The 18,846-nt window shown below is 41.6% G+C and overlaps 3 protein-coding genes across 3 annotated transcripts in view; 1 reads left to right on the forward strand and 2 right to left on the reverse strand.

Moving 5' to 3' along the window:
• Nucleotides 1-524: 524 nt before the first annotated feature.
• On the reverse strand, nt 525-3,107 carry pmvk (phosphomevalonate kinase). Its single transcript, XM_083761961.1, has 5 exons — nt 2,954-3,107; nt 2,745-2,808; nt 2,115-2,267; nt 1,781-1,910; nt 525-1,353 (listed from the first exon to the last, which is right to left on the reverse strand). Exons 1-5 carry the CDS (start codon nt 3,043-3,045, stop codon nt 1,178-1,180), a joined length of 615 nt encoding a protein of 204 aa, XP_083618087.1. The 5' UTR covers nt 3,046-3,107; the 3' UTR covers nt 525-1,177.
• Nucleotides 3,108-3,876: 769 nt separating this feature from the next.
• Nucleotides 3,877-11,910, forward strand: ebag9 (estrogen receptor binding site associated antigen 9). Its single transcript, XM_083760268.1, has 7 exons — nt 3,877-4,203; nt 4,645-4,739; nt 6,387-6,468; nt 6,792-6,959; nt 8,612-8,719; nt 9,760-9,851; nt 10,134-11,910. The coding sequence occupies exons 1-7, from the start codon at nt 4,201-4,203 to the stop codon at nt 10,249-10,251; spliced, it is 666 nt and encodes a 221-aa protein (XP_083616394.1). The 5' UTR covers nt 3,877-4,200; the 3' UTR covers nt 10,252-11,910.
• Nucleotides 11,911-13,345: 1,435 nt separating this feature from the next.
• sybu (syntabulin (syntaxin-interacting)) overlaps nt 13,346-18,846 on the reverse strand; it is a gene marked incomplete at its 5' end in the record, with an annotated part of 7,266 nt that continues 1,765 nt past the window's right edge. Inside the window, 5 exons of the mRNA XM_083762006.1 lie at nt 13,346-15,078; nt 15,252-15,401; nt 16,531-16,683; nt 16,835-16,928; nt 18,715-18,846. The exon at nt 18,715-18,846 is cut by the window's right edge and continues 63 nt beyond it. Coding sequence (XP_083618132.1) covers nt 13,842-15,078; nt 15,252-15,401; nt 16,531-16,683; nt 16,835-16,928; nt 18,715-18,846 — 1,766 coding nt within the window. The 3' untranslated portion in view covers nt 13,346-13,841. The remainder of the gene's footprint in view (nt 15,079-15,251; nt 15,402-16,530; nt 16,684-16,834; nt 16,929-18,714) is intronic.

Genomic DNA, 18,846 nt, shown 5'->3' on the forward strand with positions numbered 1-18,846 from the left:
GGTGGTTTGTGTTGACGTTAACGGTGCGCAGAGTAATCTAGTAAGAGAGTAGCGACACCAGCGTTGACTCCCATTCCGTAACAATGGAATGCTCACATTCTATCTCAATGGGATAGTTCCAGCCATAGGAGCAATGTTTGGAACTATAGCCATAGGCACCCGCTTTGCGGCGAGATCAAAGCGTGTCGCCACTCTCTTACTAAGATTACTCTGACGGTACGTTACATGTACGTGCAACTTGCAAGTATGTTGAATAAATAAACACAATGTTTTATTTTTATTAAGAGTACTGTATATCAAATTTGATATATAAAAAGCATCACATTTAACTTGAATTAAACAATGTAGTTTTTATTTAATACCGGTAGGTTCACACATTTGACACGGCTGACTGGGGAGAAATTGAAACAGTGCAGATTTGCAGAATAAGCTATTTGTAGTCTAGACTACCATCTAGTGGATTAATTGTGTAACAGCCGTTTGTGAAATTACATCTGCATTTACCATTCAAAATTTAAATTGACTGTAGGCTACATATTTATTACCAGAGTTATATTCAAATGTATACATGAATGAATTCATTAATGTTAATAATTCATTTAAAAACATATATTGATGCAAAGAAATCCAATGCCATTGTACAGTATAACAGCGTGTAATATTGCAATCACATGCAATATTGTTGACACCATTATATCAGCATGCAACGCAATTCATATTCACTGCAATGATATCTACCGTTCAAAGAATGCAGATAAATGTGTCACTATCAACAGTACTGCAATCAGTAACAATACTGACATAAAGAGGACGCTATTTTACGTGTGTGTGTGTGTGTGTGTGTGTGTGTGTGTGTGTGTCCATCCATCCATCCACCCATCCATCTAACTAGAATCTGTGAGTTCCAATCTTTGTCTTGCACAGAAATATTACAGCCAATAAGTGTACTGAAAACAGTATATTATCCACAATGCATGTGGGTTGAGAGGTGATTCACATAATTTAACTTTTATTAAAAGTAATTCATCTTAAATTCAGCACAACATATCACTAATTTCTGAAGATTTGAAATGCGTTTCTATGGCACTGTTCTGCTCAACAAGTTTGTAAAACATTCTCACAGAAAACAACGATGAGCTGTTCTTCAAGTGGCATGCTTCCTGGTCCACTCGATGTCTCAGTGTTCACTCATTATAAAATTGTTGCTCTGTTTCAGTCCCGCTGCCGTTTCAGCTAAAGACAACATTAACTGAAGCTGCTCATTCAATGGCGGGGCATCAGCCTCATTCCTGATCGTCCAATCAAATTCCACATTGCTGTCCAAGCCGCATTCAGACTCTGCATCGTCTATCCCTGCAGAAAAAGGACGTGTTCTTTATGCTTAAGTTGTACAACGTGCCGATGTCCTGTGCCAAAAATAGCAGATCTACAAGCTCACAACGCACAGCATTGCAGTACATGTTAGGAGGTCAAACATGCAGCCTTTGCATTATAGCAGTCTCTCCAACCATTAAATCCAACCCTCCACTCGTAAGAGATGGAGCGTATTATTCATTATTAACCACACCAAACATCCCTATTCTGGGAAAAACATTCAGCGAAAATTAGCTGATCTACATGCTCACAACGCATCGTAATCAGCTATTTTTGTCAGATTTGGTACCAGCAGACCTAGTATAGAGCCATGCGAGACCCAGCCAACTAAGTATATTTTATTTTAGGTTCTTAGGCCATGACAGGGCTTCTTGTATAAACGTAACTTTGCAGAGATTCTACAAACCAGCAGTGAAGACCCAGCCACGATCCGCCCTGGTCTCTTGTGAGGCGTGCACTCGGACACAGCGGGTCTGACTCGGGTACTCCCTCCAGAACCACTGCACATCCGACAGGCGCCGAGCATCGCTGATCATCTGGGAGGGATGGAGTCATGGAAAGTCAGTGTAATGTAACTATGTAAGAACTGCTGTGGAACTGTTATAACGTCTCCTGTCGCATCACTTGCATTGTTGCTACGGAGGACAGGATAGTGATGAGAATAATAACGTCAAATGTTTAATTCTAATTCTAAACTCACGTTTTGTGTGTGTGTATGTGTATGTGTCCTGTTCTCTTACCCAGACAGGCTGTTGGGCACCTCTAGTGGCCAGTCTGCAGAAGAATCCCGGGTCCTTTTCTCTCTGTCTCTCTCCCCATTGTATCATATCGGCTCTGTACTTCTCTTTATACTCACTTGCTCCCAGTAGCTCCCCAAAGTCTAGACTGTGTTCCTACACATGAACAGACAGTGGCCACATGTTAAGCATCATAAACATTTCACTCCAATTAAATAAAAAAGGAGGAGAGTCACAGTAAGAACGTTGCGATGGAGTCATGGAGATTGGAGACAGTGTAGGTATAAGTGATGCTCTGATGGGATTTGATCTCATGGCAGAAGTGGGTAAATATCAGGGTACAGTATTCTATATTTGACAGGTTACAAACATGATCATTCATTTATTCTCACACACACACACACACACACACACACACCTCCTACCATGTACCTAAATACGCTCATCTATTCCATTTCAGAATCCTTTATCCAGGGTTGGACATGTGAGTTTGAGTTAGCTCTGGTTGAGCCAGGTTTGAGTGTGGGTGGTTCATATTTCTAGCTATACGGCTACGGTGTATCAGCTGCGGTGTGTTGAATCATGAGCAAACAGACATACCAAGCAACATTTTTGAAAACCCCTTCAACTCACCAGTGCATACTGCTGCTTCAAAGGACCAGAAAGACGCAGAATGCAGCATGCACCAGGACCAAGTCTGAAAGAGACAGCGTTCATCAATGCACACAAACGGTCTAAATCAAATGACACATAACATCTAAATCAATGAATGTACACAAACCCAACAGAACTATATGGACAGCGTGTTGGAGCTCACACACACAGTACTGTCAACTTATTACCGTTTATGAATTAAATCAGTCACATAATCTTTCCCGGATTTTCGCTTCCCACTGAACACAAGAATGAGTTTGGGTTCTTCTACTGTCTCCATTATGTCAGTCTCCACAAAATATTTGTCTACATGAACCTCTAGTTTTTGCAGCAGCCTGTTATTGTTTACCTCACAATCACACCACTGAGGCTACTGCCGGTACTACCGTAATGCAACATCTATAAACGGATGGAAGAAAAATACTTGGTTATTTTTTACTTAATTTGGGCACATACATAATGAATCATAAATGTACACATGAACAATTTGCTATCTTGTCCGCATTGGAACGGCACAAGTTTATTATGCATATTAACCTGTAAAAAATTGTCAATGAATGAATGCGTCACTTCTGCCTGCACATCTAATCTAAAGATTATGGTAACACCAGATGAACACGTCATCGTCACATTTTAGACTCTACCATCGGGGTGAAATAATGGGGGTCATGTTACGTTTAAAACAGGGTTGGAAATGAGAATTAAACGACATTTACTTACCAATATCACAATAGACAATGCAATGTTAATTGTTTAAACATTTGTGAAAAGCAGAAAATATATTTGTGCACATTTTAGATGCGCACTACAAATAAAGAAAAGGGAACTCTGTTGCCTATGGGCGCTCCTCCTGACCTCGTGCGACGAATCTGCCAGTCGGACCAAGAAAGTGACGTAGGTGTCCTGTCCTTCTTCCCAGAGTAATCTAGTAAGAGTGACGACACTAGCGTTGACTCCCATTGTAACAATGGAATGCGGAAGTGCTCATTATATCCCAATGGGATAGTTCCAATGTTTGGAACTATAGCCCATGGGCACCCGCTTTGGGTGTCGCCACTCTCTTACTATTCCACTCGGTTTTTTTTCCATGTCTGCTCTGGTTCCTGTTTCCGCTCTCTGTTCAAAGATGGCAGCCATGAGACTGTGAACGAGCGACGGCAGACAGGTTCAGGCTCGAGGCATATTATTATGACATGGCATTGGCGTTAGCAGCTGTACGGCTTTATGCTCGCAACGTGGCACATTTGCAATAATCTTAAATCGTCTCAAATGACGAGTGTTGTGCAAAACAAAGACGTGATGATGGTCGCCTGTAAGCTAAGTTAGCAAGCCTCTGTTAGCCACATAGATGAGCTGCTCGTTTCGTGTTGCTGTGTGCGTCTGAAAGCCAAGCCATCCAGCCATCTGTTCTGCATCCTGGATCTGAACACCGTGCATGGTGAGTTACACTTACACATCTGTTGATAAAACAACGATTTGTATTAAACACACGAATATGAACGAGCGTTCCTGATTCTATCATGCAATTAAAAATGATGTAAACTGTAACATTTGTGTGAAAGTTGACTGAAAATCATGGATAAGCTACAATGTCGTTGTAAATTTGCATTAGTCGGATATCCAGAGGACATAAGTGGTTAAACTCTGTAGTCTAGTCTGTTTCTGTAAAGTATTAATGGCTAATGACGCAATGTTTACCACTTAACACACTTGAACATGAACTTGGAAGAATACATAAAGATGCACAACATAACATCCCAATGTCATGTGACTGACACACGCACGCACAGTCACACACACACACACACACACAGAACTGTAAAGGAATGCATAGCCTTTCTAACCATGTCAATTCTGTCAATATTTTTCTCTTCACCAGTTTAATTTCATTATGGCCATCACACAATTCCGCCTTTTCAAGATCTGCACATGTCTAGCCAGTTTGCTTTCCTTCTTCAAAAGATTGATATGCAGGTAAGCTTGTCAGAATGTTCATACAAATCAGCATAGCAGCTGCAACAATGTTTTTGTTGTTGTGTTATTGTTATAATGTTGGTGTTCCCACAGCCACAAGCAACTCTAGATTAAAAATGTAATTTGTTGAATCTAGAGCTGCAACACCAACCATTGACAGCCCATACATCCAAACAGGAAAGTCCTATCTGATTGTATTAAATTACGTTAAACTCACCAACATTGCAGCTGTACAGAACGCAGGTGTTGTTGCCTGGATCAACACAGGTCTCCTCCAGGTCTGTTGAAGAGGGGCGCAACAACGCAAGCGTAAAAAAAAAGCTAAACAGAATCCAGGTCTGGTGAGTCGCGGGCGTGTGTGCGTAACAAATTCACGGGACCGCACAGTCCGCACTCACGTAAATACGCTTGCGTTGTCGCACCGTGACCTCTCCAAGCAAAAACGCAGGTCTCATTGAAAATGAACTATAGGTTGTTATAGCTTTTGCCCTGTCTATATTTACATCACTGGGTAATTACAGAATAGATAGGCCTATATTAACAGGTTAAATGCTGACAATTTACGTCCGTCTTTCAGGCTAGACTGCCTATGTTTAAAGTTACCTTTGAACAGCCAGTGCACCGACCACTGAGTTACTTGCTTGTCATGAGAATCCACTTTAAAACGGTGTAATCGCTTGTTGTAGTGTAGAAAAGTATTCCATAGCGGTCATCACAACAACAGACCGGGCAGCGCACGGCTTCCTCCGGCAGATTCGCCATTGTAAACCATAGGGACTCAATTTACCTTAAAAGAAAACATGCAGCTCACTATCTGTAACGCCCAAGTCCCTATACTTGGGTGATACTGGTTGGAGGGAGTTCAGACGTGTGATCAAAATAACTGATGTCCAAAACATGTTGTAGAGTTGGTATAATGATGATTTATTATCTGTCTCTGCAGGCCTAGTCACTACAGCATGCATATAAATAAATGCAATAAATGTAAATTATACAAACAGCCTCCTAAACACAGTCTGAAAACTGTTTGCCTCTTGTCAGCAACACCTGCTGCTTGATTGAGATCTGATTAAATTCCCTTCCAACCTTTACATTGACCACACCCCTCAGTGGACATCATTGGCCACAATTAGGAGACTCAAATGGCGCTTACACTATCCACAAATGGCTTAACTGTTGAATACTGGAGAGGATGTTACTCTATTCATTACATGTCTTAAATTGATTAAGGCTTAAAGGAATAAAGTAAAGAATTTTGTTAACCCATTTAGGCCCGAAAAGTCTTATGAATTCTGACAGTTTTATGAAATACCTCATGTTTCTGTATCGGTGGTGCTCCATATTTCATGTCAAGGACCCCGAAAATGTTATTCCAGGAACCCCTCGGAAGCAAAGATTTGAGTTAAAGACGTTCGCTCTGAAAGAATATATATTCAAAGATTTGCACCACATTTTCCAAAAATAGCATATCTACAAGCTTGTAGATCTGCTATTTTTCAATAGCTAAAGTATGACATAATGCTTAACACCAAAAGGGGTTCCCGCCCAGAATATACCCATGGTATATGTGTTCCCATATACCATGGGAACACACTGGTATATGCCAAGGTTTCATTATAATGATATCATCTTTATGTATTTTTACAGGACTGGAAGGGGACGTAAACTCAGTGGTGATCAGATAACCCTCCCAACCACTGTGGATTTCTCTTCATCTGGACCCAAACAGGTTGGTATTCTTAATCAGCTGGCTACCCCACCCACATCTAATCTGCTGTAGTTTGGCACAGTGCCAGTTTTATGAGATTAATCTGACACTGGCCATTGTGTGTATAAATTTGAATCTACCGTATCCTGCCACACTAATAGCCAGCGCAACACCCCATCCTTTGTCCGCCTTCTCCTACCAAACCACACCGTTTGCACACATCTCACCATGCACAACAGCATGCCTGTCCAGACATCAACCACTACTTTGCATCCATGCAACTGTCATATTTACAGTAGGTTTACATTGTTTTCAATTTTAATGCCACACATTGTTGTTGCTAGTCTGTACAGCCGGAGATTGAGGAATGGAGCTCTTGGGATGAAGACGCTCCAACAAGTATCAAGATCGAGGGTGGCAATGGAAACATTGCCCCTCAAACTGATGAGGGAGATGAGGGAGAACCTGACTACTTCAAAGACATGACGCCCACTATCAGGAAAACACAGAAGGTATTATGTCTGACTTCGTATTGTATTTTTCGTCTTTATTGTCTTCCTTATTGTTAGTTAGAACATGCCTGCCCTAAAACAAACAATAGCTAAATGAGAGCTATAATCCAATTAGTCGTTAAAATTGCGGATGAATCGATTATCAATTTTTTTTCCGTTTGCTGCAGCCCTAAAATAATCATTTGCTGCAGCCCTACATTACTTGTTAAGTTGTTGCATAAGAACTGCGTAAGCTGGGCAGGCGTTAATCGATTTTTTAAAATTGTGAACTGATTCAGAATTGTAGAAAATAGGAATCATGATTTATTTTTACTTTTTTTTTTTTTTTTTTATATATTTTTTTTTTTGTGGCTTACGCCTTTATTGATTTTTTAAGGGATAGAAAGTAGGCTGACAGGAAACGGGAGAGAGATGGGGGGATGACATGCGGTAAAGGCCGTGTCGGGTCCGGGAGTCGAACCCGCGGCACACCGCGACTGGATCACCAGTCCGGTGCCCAGACCGTTACGCTACGGCCTGGGCCGATTTATTTTTACTTTACTTGATCCCCCACCCCACCTGTAATAATGAGTGCACTTATTATTTTCTGATAAACCAAAATAAGGTCATGGAGTCATGTTATGACCAACCACCTCCTTAAGGCCTATTCATAGTTTGTATTTCCGGTGGTGAGGTGACCACCGCTTCACCTAGCCCTCCAAGCAGAACCCAAATGCTACTGAAGTTTCTGACATTTGTTCGACCCAGTGCATTGGGTCCTGTTCCACGTCGTCCATGCCACCTGATTAAAACATTTACTGGCTCATGTTTACATGTTAAAACGCCTCCCCGCGCTCTTTGACGATATTCTTCAGTATGAGGCTTTCTGAATATGTAAAGTATAAGTACACATACATACCTTTGCGAATATCTCCTGTGGCGCGGAAGCCGTTAAGTATTTTTAATATATGTTTGCCCGATTTGGAAGCTTGGATTCTTCTTTTCCTTCCTTGTTTATTGACACCTCATTGTACCGCCTATCTGGCTAGCTAGTGGCGCTATAGCTATGACACAGCAGATCAGAGGCAGGGACGTAGCCTCACAAGCCAACCGCACACCGGGAGGCGGTACAATAAACGGTAAACAAACAAGAAGAAATAAAGCGACCAAATCGGTCAAACAAAGATTAAAAATACTTAACGGCTTCCGCGCCACAGGAGATATTCGCAGCTGGATGTATAGCTACTTAAAGTTACCGAATTCAGAATAACTCAAGGAAAATAATGGCGTCACATGCCGCGGGTCCTATTTTAGAGAGAATCTCCATATCCGCATATAGGAATTTCCATACGAAAGTACAGTAGCGAGCAGGGACCCAACGTAAAACTCAACAAAATATCAGAAAAGTTTTACGTAGGGTCCCGAAAGGGGCTACGCTTCACCCAAAACTACAACATGACGTCACTGAGCCGTGGTGAAGAGAAAACCACCCTTCTCTGTTTTTACTCGCCACCGCTCATCCAAACCACCTGAGGTGGTCACCTCACCACTGAAAATCCAAACTATGAATAGGCCTTTATTAGTTTAAAATATTAGTAGATCTAGATCTGATACTGGACTTACACCCTCCTTACCCTCAACACTTCCTGTCCTGTTCTCTGGTTGTACCACAGATTGTGCTGAAAAAGCGGGAACCCAACTACCTTGTACCTGACGGCTCGGCAGGTTTCTCCAGCCGCCTGGCGGCCACACAGGACATGATGCAGTTCAATCAACCCTCTGTGAGTCAGACTTTACCTTCTGACGACTGAGTCATTTATCCACTTAATTAATTAATTTGATTTCGCTGCCCTCAAAGTTGTCGGGCACCAATCAGGGCCCAGAATGCAAATATATGGTTAGACCTAGTCATTAGTCCTACAACCCATCTCAAACCTTAACCCTCTCCCAACCCTTAACGCACCCCTCGCCAACCTTTATCCGGTCGTGTTAACACACCTCTCACCAACCTTATGTCTAACTGTGTAGGCCTCACTAGCTGAAGATGGCAGCTATCCCACCAGCTAAACATCTCCCAACAAACTCCACAGAGAAGGCGTTGTCTTTATGAAGTTTTACTGGTCACTTTGTGAAACTGTAACAACAAAATATAAACATTCCAAATTACTGTTACAATACAGAAAACATGTGTCAAACAGAGCTACAGTACTTAAGCTGATTGTAAAATACATCTGTACAAATGCAAACAACATAAAATATCCTGCCATCATAGAATCAACAATCAAATTACTCACAGACATTGCTTTTAGCCCAAGAGAAGACACAAACAGCAGTACACTGGAGCTGAAGACGTTTGACTGACTGACTGAGCACAGCTGAAATACATGTATCTAATTGCAAGCACAAAACAAACATGAAAATAAGAAACCCTGGGGTACCACAGGGTGGTGCTGTTTCACAGAATAATGAAACACCTGAAATGCAGGTTCCACAGAGAGATTCCAAACATAATACATTTACGCAGTGATATTAGACCAAGCTCCGATGCTTGCTTTAAAATGATCCAGGACTTATTTTACCAAAAACATTGATATTTTAATGGCAAATTGGCAAATAAAGGGAAAGGTAACCGGAAGAGCAGGCACCTAAATGTTGTGGGCACGTCAATGTTAAATTATCTATTGTTCCCCAAATGTAAGTAAAAATGTATATAATAATTGGAATTTGAGAATGTACAACCAAAGCAAACCTTTTAGTTTATTAAATTAACTGGAATACTGGCTGTGATGTTATTATTCTCATGTTCCTTACTATTCAACAGGCTGAGTTGGGAGAACTAGATACCTGGCAGGAGGATGCAAACGCCTGGGAGGATGAGTCTGATGCAACCTGGATGGCAGAGGAGGTGCTCAGGTAATGGCATGTCAGGAGTTCACACTGGCCTATTCATAGTCCACCACACACACAATACACTTTATTGTTGTAGGTTGCTGTGGGATTTTGATAGGAGGCAAATAGATATTCACATTTCACAGTACTCTATTGGTATTGTGCATTTGGAGTCTGTACGTTAATGTTATGGCCAGCAGGTGGCAGTGGTTGCAAGTAAATAGAAAATAGAGACGCTACACACTCCAAGCTGACAGCTTCTAGTGCATTGTGGTGACATTGCTTGCAATCCTGTTTGTTTTTCAGACAAGGGAAGCTGGCAGACCGAGAAAAGCGTTCCATGGAGCAGCAGAGGAAGAAGATGGAGAAAGATGCCCAGAGGATGATGAAGAAGGAGCAAAAGATTGCTGTTAAGCTCTCGTAACATTTTAATAATGCTCAATGTTGAGCTTGTGGACGGAAGAAAAAAACATTCAACCATTAACTCGACCCGGCTGTCACAAAAGCAACCAGGAATCCAGGATCCACTAGTGATCTTATAGCCAATGTCATCTTGCACCGAATGACTTCACCTAGCAGCCATTTTAGTCATTGTTGTTTTGCCAAACAACAAGCACTTGTGAATTTGACATACAGCTAGCTGTCTGCCACGTCAAGTGCACTTGATGTGGCAAGACTTTAGGTCATTCTGATCTAAAGGGGATTCAGTATTTTGTATAATGCAAATGTATCTTGCACCAAAAAAACAAAGATACAGCAGCATTAGACACAACTACTAAGTTTCTGGTTTCATCTATTAGATAAGTTACACAAATTTGGGGTTTTCCAGGAACAATTGTAAATAAACTGGTACCTATAGTACTCTAATGGGGAGTGCAAGTTATTTGATTTGTCTTATTTATAATCTTTAAAGACAAAGGAGTGTAATGTTTAATTTATACTCTATTGTATGATGGTGTCGCTTGCCTGAAAATAGCTGCTCTACACGCTTGCAACATGGTGTGACCTTATAGATCTATTTTCAGAGTGACACCATTGTATGACAAAGTATAAATCAGGCTTAATTCACTGTATATCAGTGACATCCCTTTTTTGCTTGATCATTGTGCTTTTATAATTTAATTTCTCTTTATTGAAGTCACATTTTCCTTATTGATGTTGTTTGATATTCCATGTACCTCCCTGTACTGTGTATCTTGTATTACACTGGAATTCTGCATTGAAATGAAGGGTCTTGAAATAACAGTTCAAGGGATTTGAGAGACTGTAATTTATAGCCTTATAATAGTTAGCTATGTGTTCCTATGGTAACTGCATAGCTGCTGATCTGCCAGGCTCCTGTCCTGTGTCTCTGGTGTTGAATCAAAATGCCCTAACCCTCCCTTTTAATATACAGTAAAACTATACTTATCAGGCTTACCCTCTCATCTGTTCTTATTTTTTTACATGACAACTAGTATTTCTGCACAGACAGTCTTTTGTGTACTGTCAGCTGCTTGCAGTACAGCTTTGGATCTGTAAGTTGAAAAGGGATGGAAAATGACGTGTTTTCATGGAAAAAAGAAAATAACTATGGTAACGGATCAAGTGATGCAACTTAACAGCCTTTTACGCACCGAATGGTTGCGTTTCCATTCAGACAGCTGTAGTTGTCATGGAAACAAAGTCCTGTACTTGGAAAATGGGTTTTAGGTGGATATTACCGTATGTTCTGGGTCTTCAGGACTTGTTCCATCACTCACATGATGCAGTGTTTTTTATAGTCTGCTGAATGATGCAGTACTTGTATGAACATATAGTGGAGTTCATCTATTGAATGATTCATTCCAAATTTCAAGAATCTTAATTTACAATATGCACTGTAAAATAACAGACTTATGCATGAATCGGTTGAAGAATCAACTGAAGGGAGGCTCACAGGAATTATGGAAACTGTCTTCATTTTTATTTTCTGATGTGTTTGGAAAATGCTCTTTTGCCTTCTGTTATCAGTTAGCATTATGGTAAAAGGTGCATGTTCTGTTGTATCAAAGGGATTGTTTTTTATTCTGCACATTTCATTTTCAACAATAAATTGAATCCCCTTTTACGATCTGTCGGCTGTCGCAGTGATGGACAAAGATTAAGCATAATGTAGGTTTTGTGAAGATGGAAAGTATTCATCCCTGTGTGGTTTCATGAAATGCATGACCTGATTTCCATATAAACCAAATTAACCCTGGCCTATTCTGGGCATGTCATTGTCAAAAATAGCTCAGATCTACAAGCTTGTGAGCAATCTTTGCTATTAGGACAAAGTATATAGGGGTTACGTGTTATGATTTGGAAGAAACAAAACCCAAGATAACAGACGAGAAGGATATATTTATTAATAGGCATCACCCATTTTGCTGAATAATTAGTAACAGTCATGTGACTCTAATCTCGCCACTGTCACCTCCACCTGTTTCAAGGCATGCTTTCCTGACAGACCCTCAGAGGCTGAACACTATCGGGTCTTTGGAACGGAGAGACCTACATTTTCTTATTCACTTCAAATTCAGATGGGTGAAACATATGAATAATGGAATGGTGAGAATCAGTGACATAGCTAGTCTACAACTTACACATTAGAAATAGGCCTACTGGTGTATTGTCAGCTGGTTTCAATTTTCTTTTAAGACCATCATTGGCCCTGCCTCTCAATCTACTTTGTACTGCTCACTAACAGACATGGGCCTCAGAGATTACAGCATGTGGGATGATTCATTAGTCTGTCATCACCATCATGAACTGAGAGGTCATGATTATGCAACTGATGACAGACCACCATATGGCAGTGAGAAGTTGAAGTCTGTTGTGTACCAAAAGGTTCCTAGTAATTGACCATATTCACACTTTTGTCATGACCTCCCTCCTCTCGATGACACAAGAACATGGTCACCATTTGAATATATGGTCAATAGTGATCCATTTTATCCACACCAAGTGGATGATTGCTCAAGACGCTGCTCTAGCAGTGAACCAGTTTTTATTGGTCTCAGGGCCTGGAAATCCATTTTAAAAGCACCAGGGTGTTCTCAGTAAATCCATTTGAAAGCATCAGTGTTCTTAGTAAAGTAGATTATTTCTAACACACCAACATTGTCATCACCATAGCCCAAGAGACATTTGAAAACACAGCCTTTACATAACAGGCAAATGTGCGTTGTTGCACTGGGTTCAGACTGAAGACATTTTCCTTAATAATTCATGTTTAACTTATGTGAAGGAAGAAACCATGTACCACCCAACATGTTTTTGTGCCGCTTGAACTACTGCAACTTGTATAATTTAGTTTGTAGTTATGAACAATACATTTTCCATTCACAGAGACAGGCAATATAGGTCAGAGTTGTCTTCTAGGTTCTTTATTACATTTTGCTGCTGCCCTTAAAACACAAAGACAGGTGCGATTATCATGCTTTAATAAATATACAAGGAAATTTGATGTAAACCACCAGTATTGCACATAGCTCAGGCACATAACAAGTGTCAATATTTTAGAAGCATCAGTACTTGCTATACAAAGGGTTTATTGTAAATACTGTAAAGAGCTCTATACTCCCAGGGAGAAATCTTCACAAAAACATGACATGAAAAGAACACATAGAAGCTTTGGCTGAACTTTTGTTTTTGAACACCACATGACATTGAAGTCTCGAAATACCATAAACTCAAATAACATTCCATCTACAACTCAAACTCACTTTAAACAAAAAAAACACCCAGACACAGGGAGCGCTATTAAACAGCACAGGACAGTGATACCACTTAACCATCTAACCAGATGACCAGTAATACTGCAAACACAAATAAATCAAGAAAATAATACCTTTAATAAATTATCCCTTTCAAACGGTGCAAAATAACAAATCCAAAATAACTGCATTGATATGCTCAAGTGTTGGAAAAGAAAATTTCACTAATACTCATAAGCAGATGCTAAGTGCTTTCAGTTGAAGGACAGGTGTGTTCATGCGGGTTGGCAGGCCATTACACATCTGGCCTGCGAGTGACGTGGCGAAGAGAGTGTAATCCCATGGTGCAGCAACCCCTGATCAAAGCAGCGATGTTGTACACCGGAGCACTTCCATCCACACCATGCCGTGAGTACAGCCATGCCACCGTAGGCAACACGGGTGCTGCCACCGCAACAAGATCAACCAGAAAACTGTGGCTCCAGTACCGCTTGCTGACCACCCCCAATTCGGGCTGCATGCAAGACTGCTCCTTGACCAAAGACGGCTTCTCACCAACGGTAAAGTCCAGCTCTTCCATGAACCTGCGGCTCTCTGCAGGCTCCAAGGAGCACATCCCTGAATCGGTCGAAGAGTCAGGGCTCTTTGGGGGAGCATGGTTCGGCAGGACAGACAGGGAAGGGGTTGAGTCATCCAAGTGAACAGTGGTGTGGGTGGAATTCAGGATAGGTGCCTGCAGGTCTGGGAAACGTGGGACACCGTCGGGGGCTGGGAAGGCTGCATTTGCCCCCATTGTTCCCCCATTGAGCTTCAGCAGCTGGAGGAGCAGAGCCTGGAGGTCTTGTGGAGATATTGACACCACATCAGCTTGCACACTCTGATCAACGAAGCTAGGAGGTGGTGGGCTGGGGCAGGTGGTGAAGGTGGAACAAATTGGGGGTGGGGGTGGGAGATTGTTGGACTTCTCAACACTCTCCTCTAGCAGTGCAGACACTCCAGGCCCAGACAATTGTCTCAGGTTACTGCTGGAGTCGTGACTAAAATCCACTGCCGTGGACATGAAGACCTGCTCCAAAATATCTGCTCTGTTGGCCATCTCATCATTCACCAGTAGCCCACTGTCCGCCATCGCCTCTGCAGCCTGGTCTCCAAGCTCCATACCCCCTTCCTCCTCCCCTACCATCTTGCTCTTCTCCTCCTCATCATCATCAGGAGACGTTGCTAGGGAGTCGCAGTTAAATTCCTCCGTGGGCTCGTCGTGGAGGTTTGAACCACTCTGGGAGAGCTCCATGCTTTGCAACAGAGACTCCAGCTTCCTGTTCTGGATGTTGATGTCGACGAAATACTTCTGGATGCCCTTGTCCTTCTCCATCAGACTGCTCTTCATCGTCTCCACCACCTGGCGCAGCTGTTTGATTTCCTTACGTGCCTCCTTCAGGGACAGCTGTGCTTCAACGCGGTGGCACTCCTCCTCAATCCAGTCCTCCCTCATCCTGTCCAACTGCGATTTCAGCTCGTCAATATCAGCCTCCCTGAGGAGAACGAATGGTCTTTAAAATATACTCCCAGAAAAAGACAACAGTGGCCTCAAACAGGTTATGAAGAAAATGATTTAAATAGGGTGGCTTTTGTACCAGTGGAAATAAAATTGTGGTATCACACTAAAAACGCAACTCTATAGCCACACATCTCCATATTAACCAACCTGTCATGAACTCTGTTCTCAGACTCCATCAGTTTGATCTTCAGATGCCTGATAGCCACCTCCTTTTGTTGCAGTGGGGTAAGGTACTGTTCAGGGTTCGGGGGTCTTATACCATGGTTGTCTCCGCAAGAGTGGTAGCGACTCACCCTTCTGTTTGGAAGAGAGATTATTCAAAATGAAGATCCAACTCTAAGAAAGCTTGCAGTATCCAAGTTGCCATTTTAAACAGCAACAACAGAACTACCCCCTTTCAGATGAAAACTAAAATCCACCCTTAAAGAAGGAAATTGATTAGTTTGTTCAGTCTGGCAAGTGTGCTGTCAGGGCAGATGCTTGCTGAAGCCTGGAATTACTCTGACACAGGATTACTGGCATGCAGACTACAGGCAAAAGACCCACACAACACTAGGTTATTTAAATGCTGTGTTATGTTAAATGCCAATAGAGTGACAGTCAGCCAGAAAAGCAATCACTTTAGGAATAAAAAAGGAACAAACTGCATCGATTATTTGACAGAATCTAGACACTATTCACAGATTCATGTTTGGTAAATAAACCCAGTTAGCGTTTTTCATCTTGCTCAAAGAGTATGGATAAAATGATAATAGCCATGTTTGTGGGATTGGTTGATATGTAAAGCAGCAAACGCCTCCAATACATGATTCATAGTCATCCCATCCCAATATCCTAGCAACCTGGGAATGTAATACTGTGATGCGAGTGCTCTGCATCCCAGACAGAAATAGAAACGCCCAGCAGAAGGTTGCTACTGAGAGAAGGAGGATGTCACATGACACCGAGGCAAGCAGAGAGAGCTGACTGAGGGATGGATACGGAGGGGGGATGATGATGTAGGCATGATGGTGCATTAATCGTTAATGTATCCAGAAGATACGTTAAGCTACTAAAAAGAAACGCATGCTACATGTCCCAACCAAGTAGGGCTCAGCTGCCGAGGCTATTGTTAAAAATATGCTGTCACTAAGCAACAGGATAAGCCTGCTGTGCCAAGAAATCAGGCAATGCCGAGAATCCGAGATACTGGCTGGTCAGCCTAAACATTGTACTACAGGGTACAGTTCTTTAGGGTCACCCGAGGACATTTTGTTTATAGTCATATCCTAATAATCCTTTCTGCAACACAATAATCACCATTGTAGATCAGATATCCACTGCTCAAAACAGTTTATTCTGCTATGCACTAATGCCAAATAGATAAAAGCTAGCTAAAATTATCTAGAGACAAGGAGAAGCTAGTTGATTCTTAAAAAAGGGTCACCTGGAGGTAGGGCTGGAGTTGCTGCTGCTGTTTGTTGAGGGAGTTGTTCTGGGAGGGGTTCTGTAGGGGGCATACAGCGCTGCATCACGGTTGAGCTTTGGACTCCCTGGTGGCTTGAACACTGGGACAGGTCTTGTGTGGGCACCAACACGGCTTGGTAGGAAGGAAGGAAGCATTTCAACAAAGAATATTATTTTCACTTTTTAATCTACTGACCTGCCTAGCTTCCAAGTCTAAACACTGGCATGTTGGCAATTAGGAGAACGTTATACTGCAAAAATAAATCGTTAAAACCACCCCATACCTGCGTGAAGGATTCTTCTTCCCGGTAGACATGGATGCAAGGCTGGTCTTTAGGCTGCCAGAGCTGCTAGAGGAGCTGAAATCTGCCTCACTACCTGCAATACATTAGCCAGTGTGTTACCAAGCTGAACCAGACAAGTTTTATAGGATGTGCAAGACCTCTTTGTGAATAACATGAGGAACGGAAACCTCTTCAAATCAGCTACATAACCTGTATATCTTCTAAATCTACCAGTCCCTACAGAAGCTGTAGAAAGCTGTGAAAAGCAGAGTTTCATCTAGGGTCACGCTGCTCCCTCCTACATTATGTGCAAATTCCAAACAGGTGGTACACAGGGCCATTCAGTGACTTCGACAAGTGCTTCCAAACTCCAAGACGTTGACAAAGAATCACTTGCACAGAATTTATTGACAGAAAGTAGCTCATAACATGTCTACGGTGAATTTGTATGAAACAAACGCTTGGCAGATTGAAATAGGATAATTCAAGCTTGGCCTAGAGCTGCAATGTTGGTGAGTTTAACGTGGTTTAATACAAGCAGATCGCAAAAGCAAATTGGATGAATGGGGAGTCAATGGAGGGCATTGCAACTCTAGATTCAGCAAATTATAAAAAGATCTAGAGTTGCAAATTGCTGCTACGTTTCATCCAACAGATCTGTTAATGTCAACCCTTGTCTGATGGGCATTCATTATATCCCCCCCAATAAAGATACAATAAATATATATACAAGTCCCACAGAAAATGTGTAAATGCTGAGGAAAGGTTAACTCACACACCATTCTGAAACTAATTTCTGAATAAAAACAAACCAAACAATGTAACAAAGCATCTCCAACACAGAAATAAGAACCAGAACCTGGAATATCAGGAATTCAAATTCCAGGTGTGGGTAATCAAAGATCACTATGCCACAGCACTGTAAGTAATGATGAAAGTTAATAGAATAGCTATACCTGAGTAGCATCTCTTGCCATTAAATAAAACCATAGTGTTGTGCTCACTAGTGATTGTGAAAACAAATAGTGTAAAAGTGACTGATCCAGACCTCAAGTGACCTACTCAGTGACTGAAATGACGGTGTGTGCAAACAGGAACATAACCTCCAGCTAATCAGCCTAATTGGCTACGCCCTGAAACTTTTCATCAACCATTGCAACCAATCAGCTTGCCTTACATAGTCCTGTTGGGTTTTTGTTCTCTAGTTTTGTTGTTGTTTTGTTTTACCAATGAAGAACCAGTTTTGTCTTTACTAATCTGTGGATTTTGTTTCACTTAGTACAGATTAAAAATGTGGATGGTAAATCCATTCAGAGATAAACGTTGTCAGTACACCACAAATACACATTACAATCTAACAATGAAGACATAGTGTGTATTTTTAAAGCAACTGTTTCCCAACCAGTGTCTGCCGAGCTTAACATGTCAAGGAATATGTTGCTGACAACTAACAAATACACAGTCATTGTACTTTGGTCTGCAGGGAATTATTGGCATGTAGAAGCACCCAGAGCACTGTACAACATGCACTGCATAAGCCTGTCTGCAATACACAAATTAATATTTTATCAAGGTACACAGATCAAAGATATTTACTCATATCTGTGTCATATGAAGCAAAATACCAATATTTCAATTACAATTTAGGCATTTAGCAGACGCTCTTAATCCAGAGCGATTTACATTAAGCAGGAACAAAAAGCATGGGACTACATCACAAAAACAAAAACAATTGTATAATTGGCACTGGAGATGTGCTGCACTTGTCTTGTCTGGTCAAACTAACATTGGAAAACAGCCCCCGACGGTGTCCCAACAAAAGATTTACCTGTGTTTGAAAGTTATAATGGATTTACGTAAACCCCACCATCCATATTCACCTTTAGCTGTTGACTTCATGGCGGATCTCTGCTCCCTCTTGTGCCTTGGTGTGGTGCGTTCTGCATCCATCATCATTCTCACCCTCTTCACTTTGGTCTTGCGTTCGGGCAGTAAGGGACTGTGCGGACTGT

This window comes from Protomyctophum parallelum (assembly GCF_964188405.1).
Source record: "Protomyctophum parallelum genome assembly, chromosome: 3".
Classification (NCBI taxonomy): Eukaryota; Metazoa; Chordata; class Actinopteri; order Myctophiformes; family Myctophidae; genus Protomyctophum; species Protomyctophum parallelum.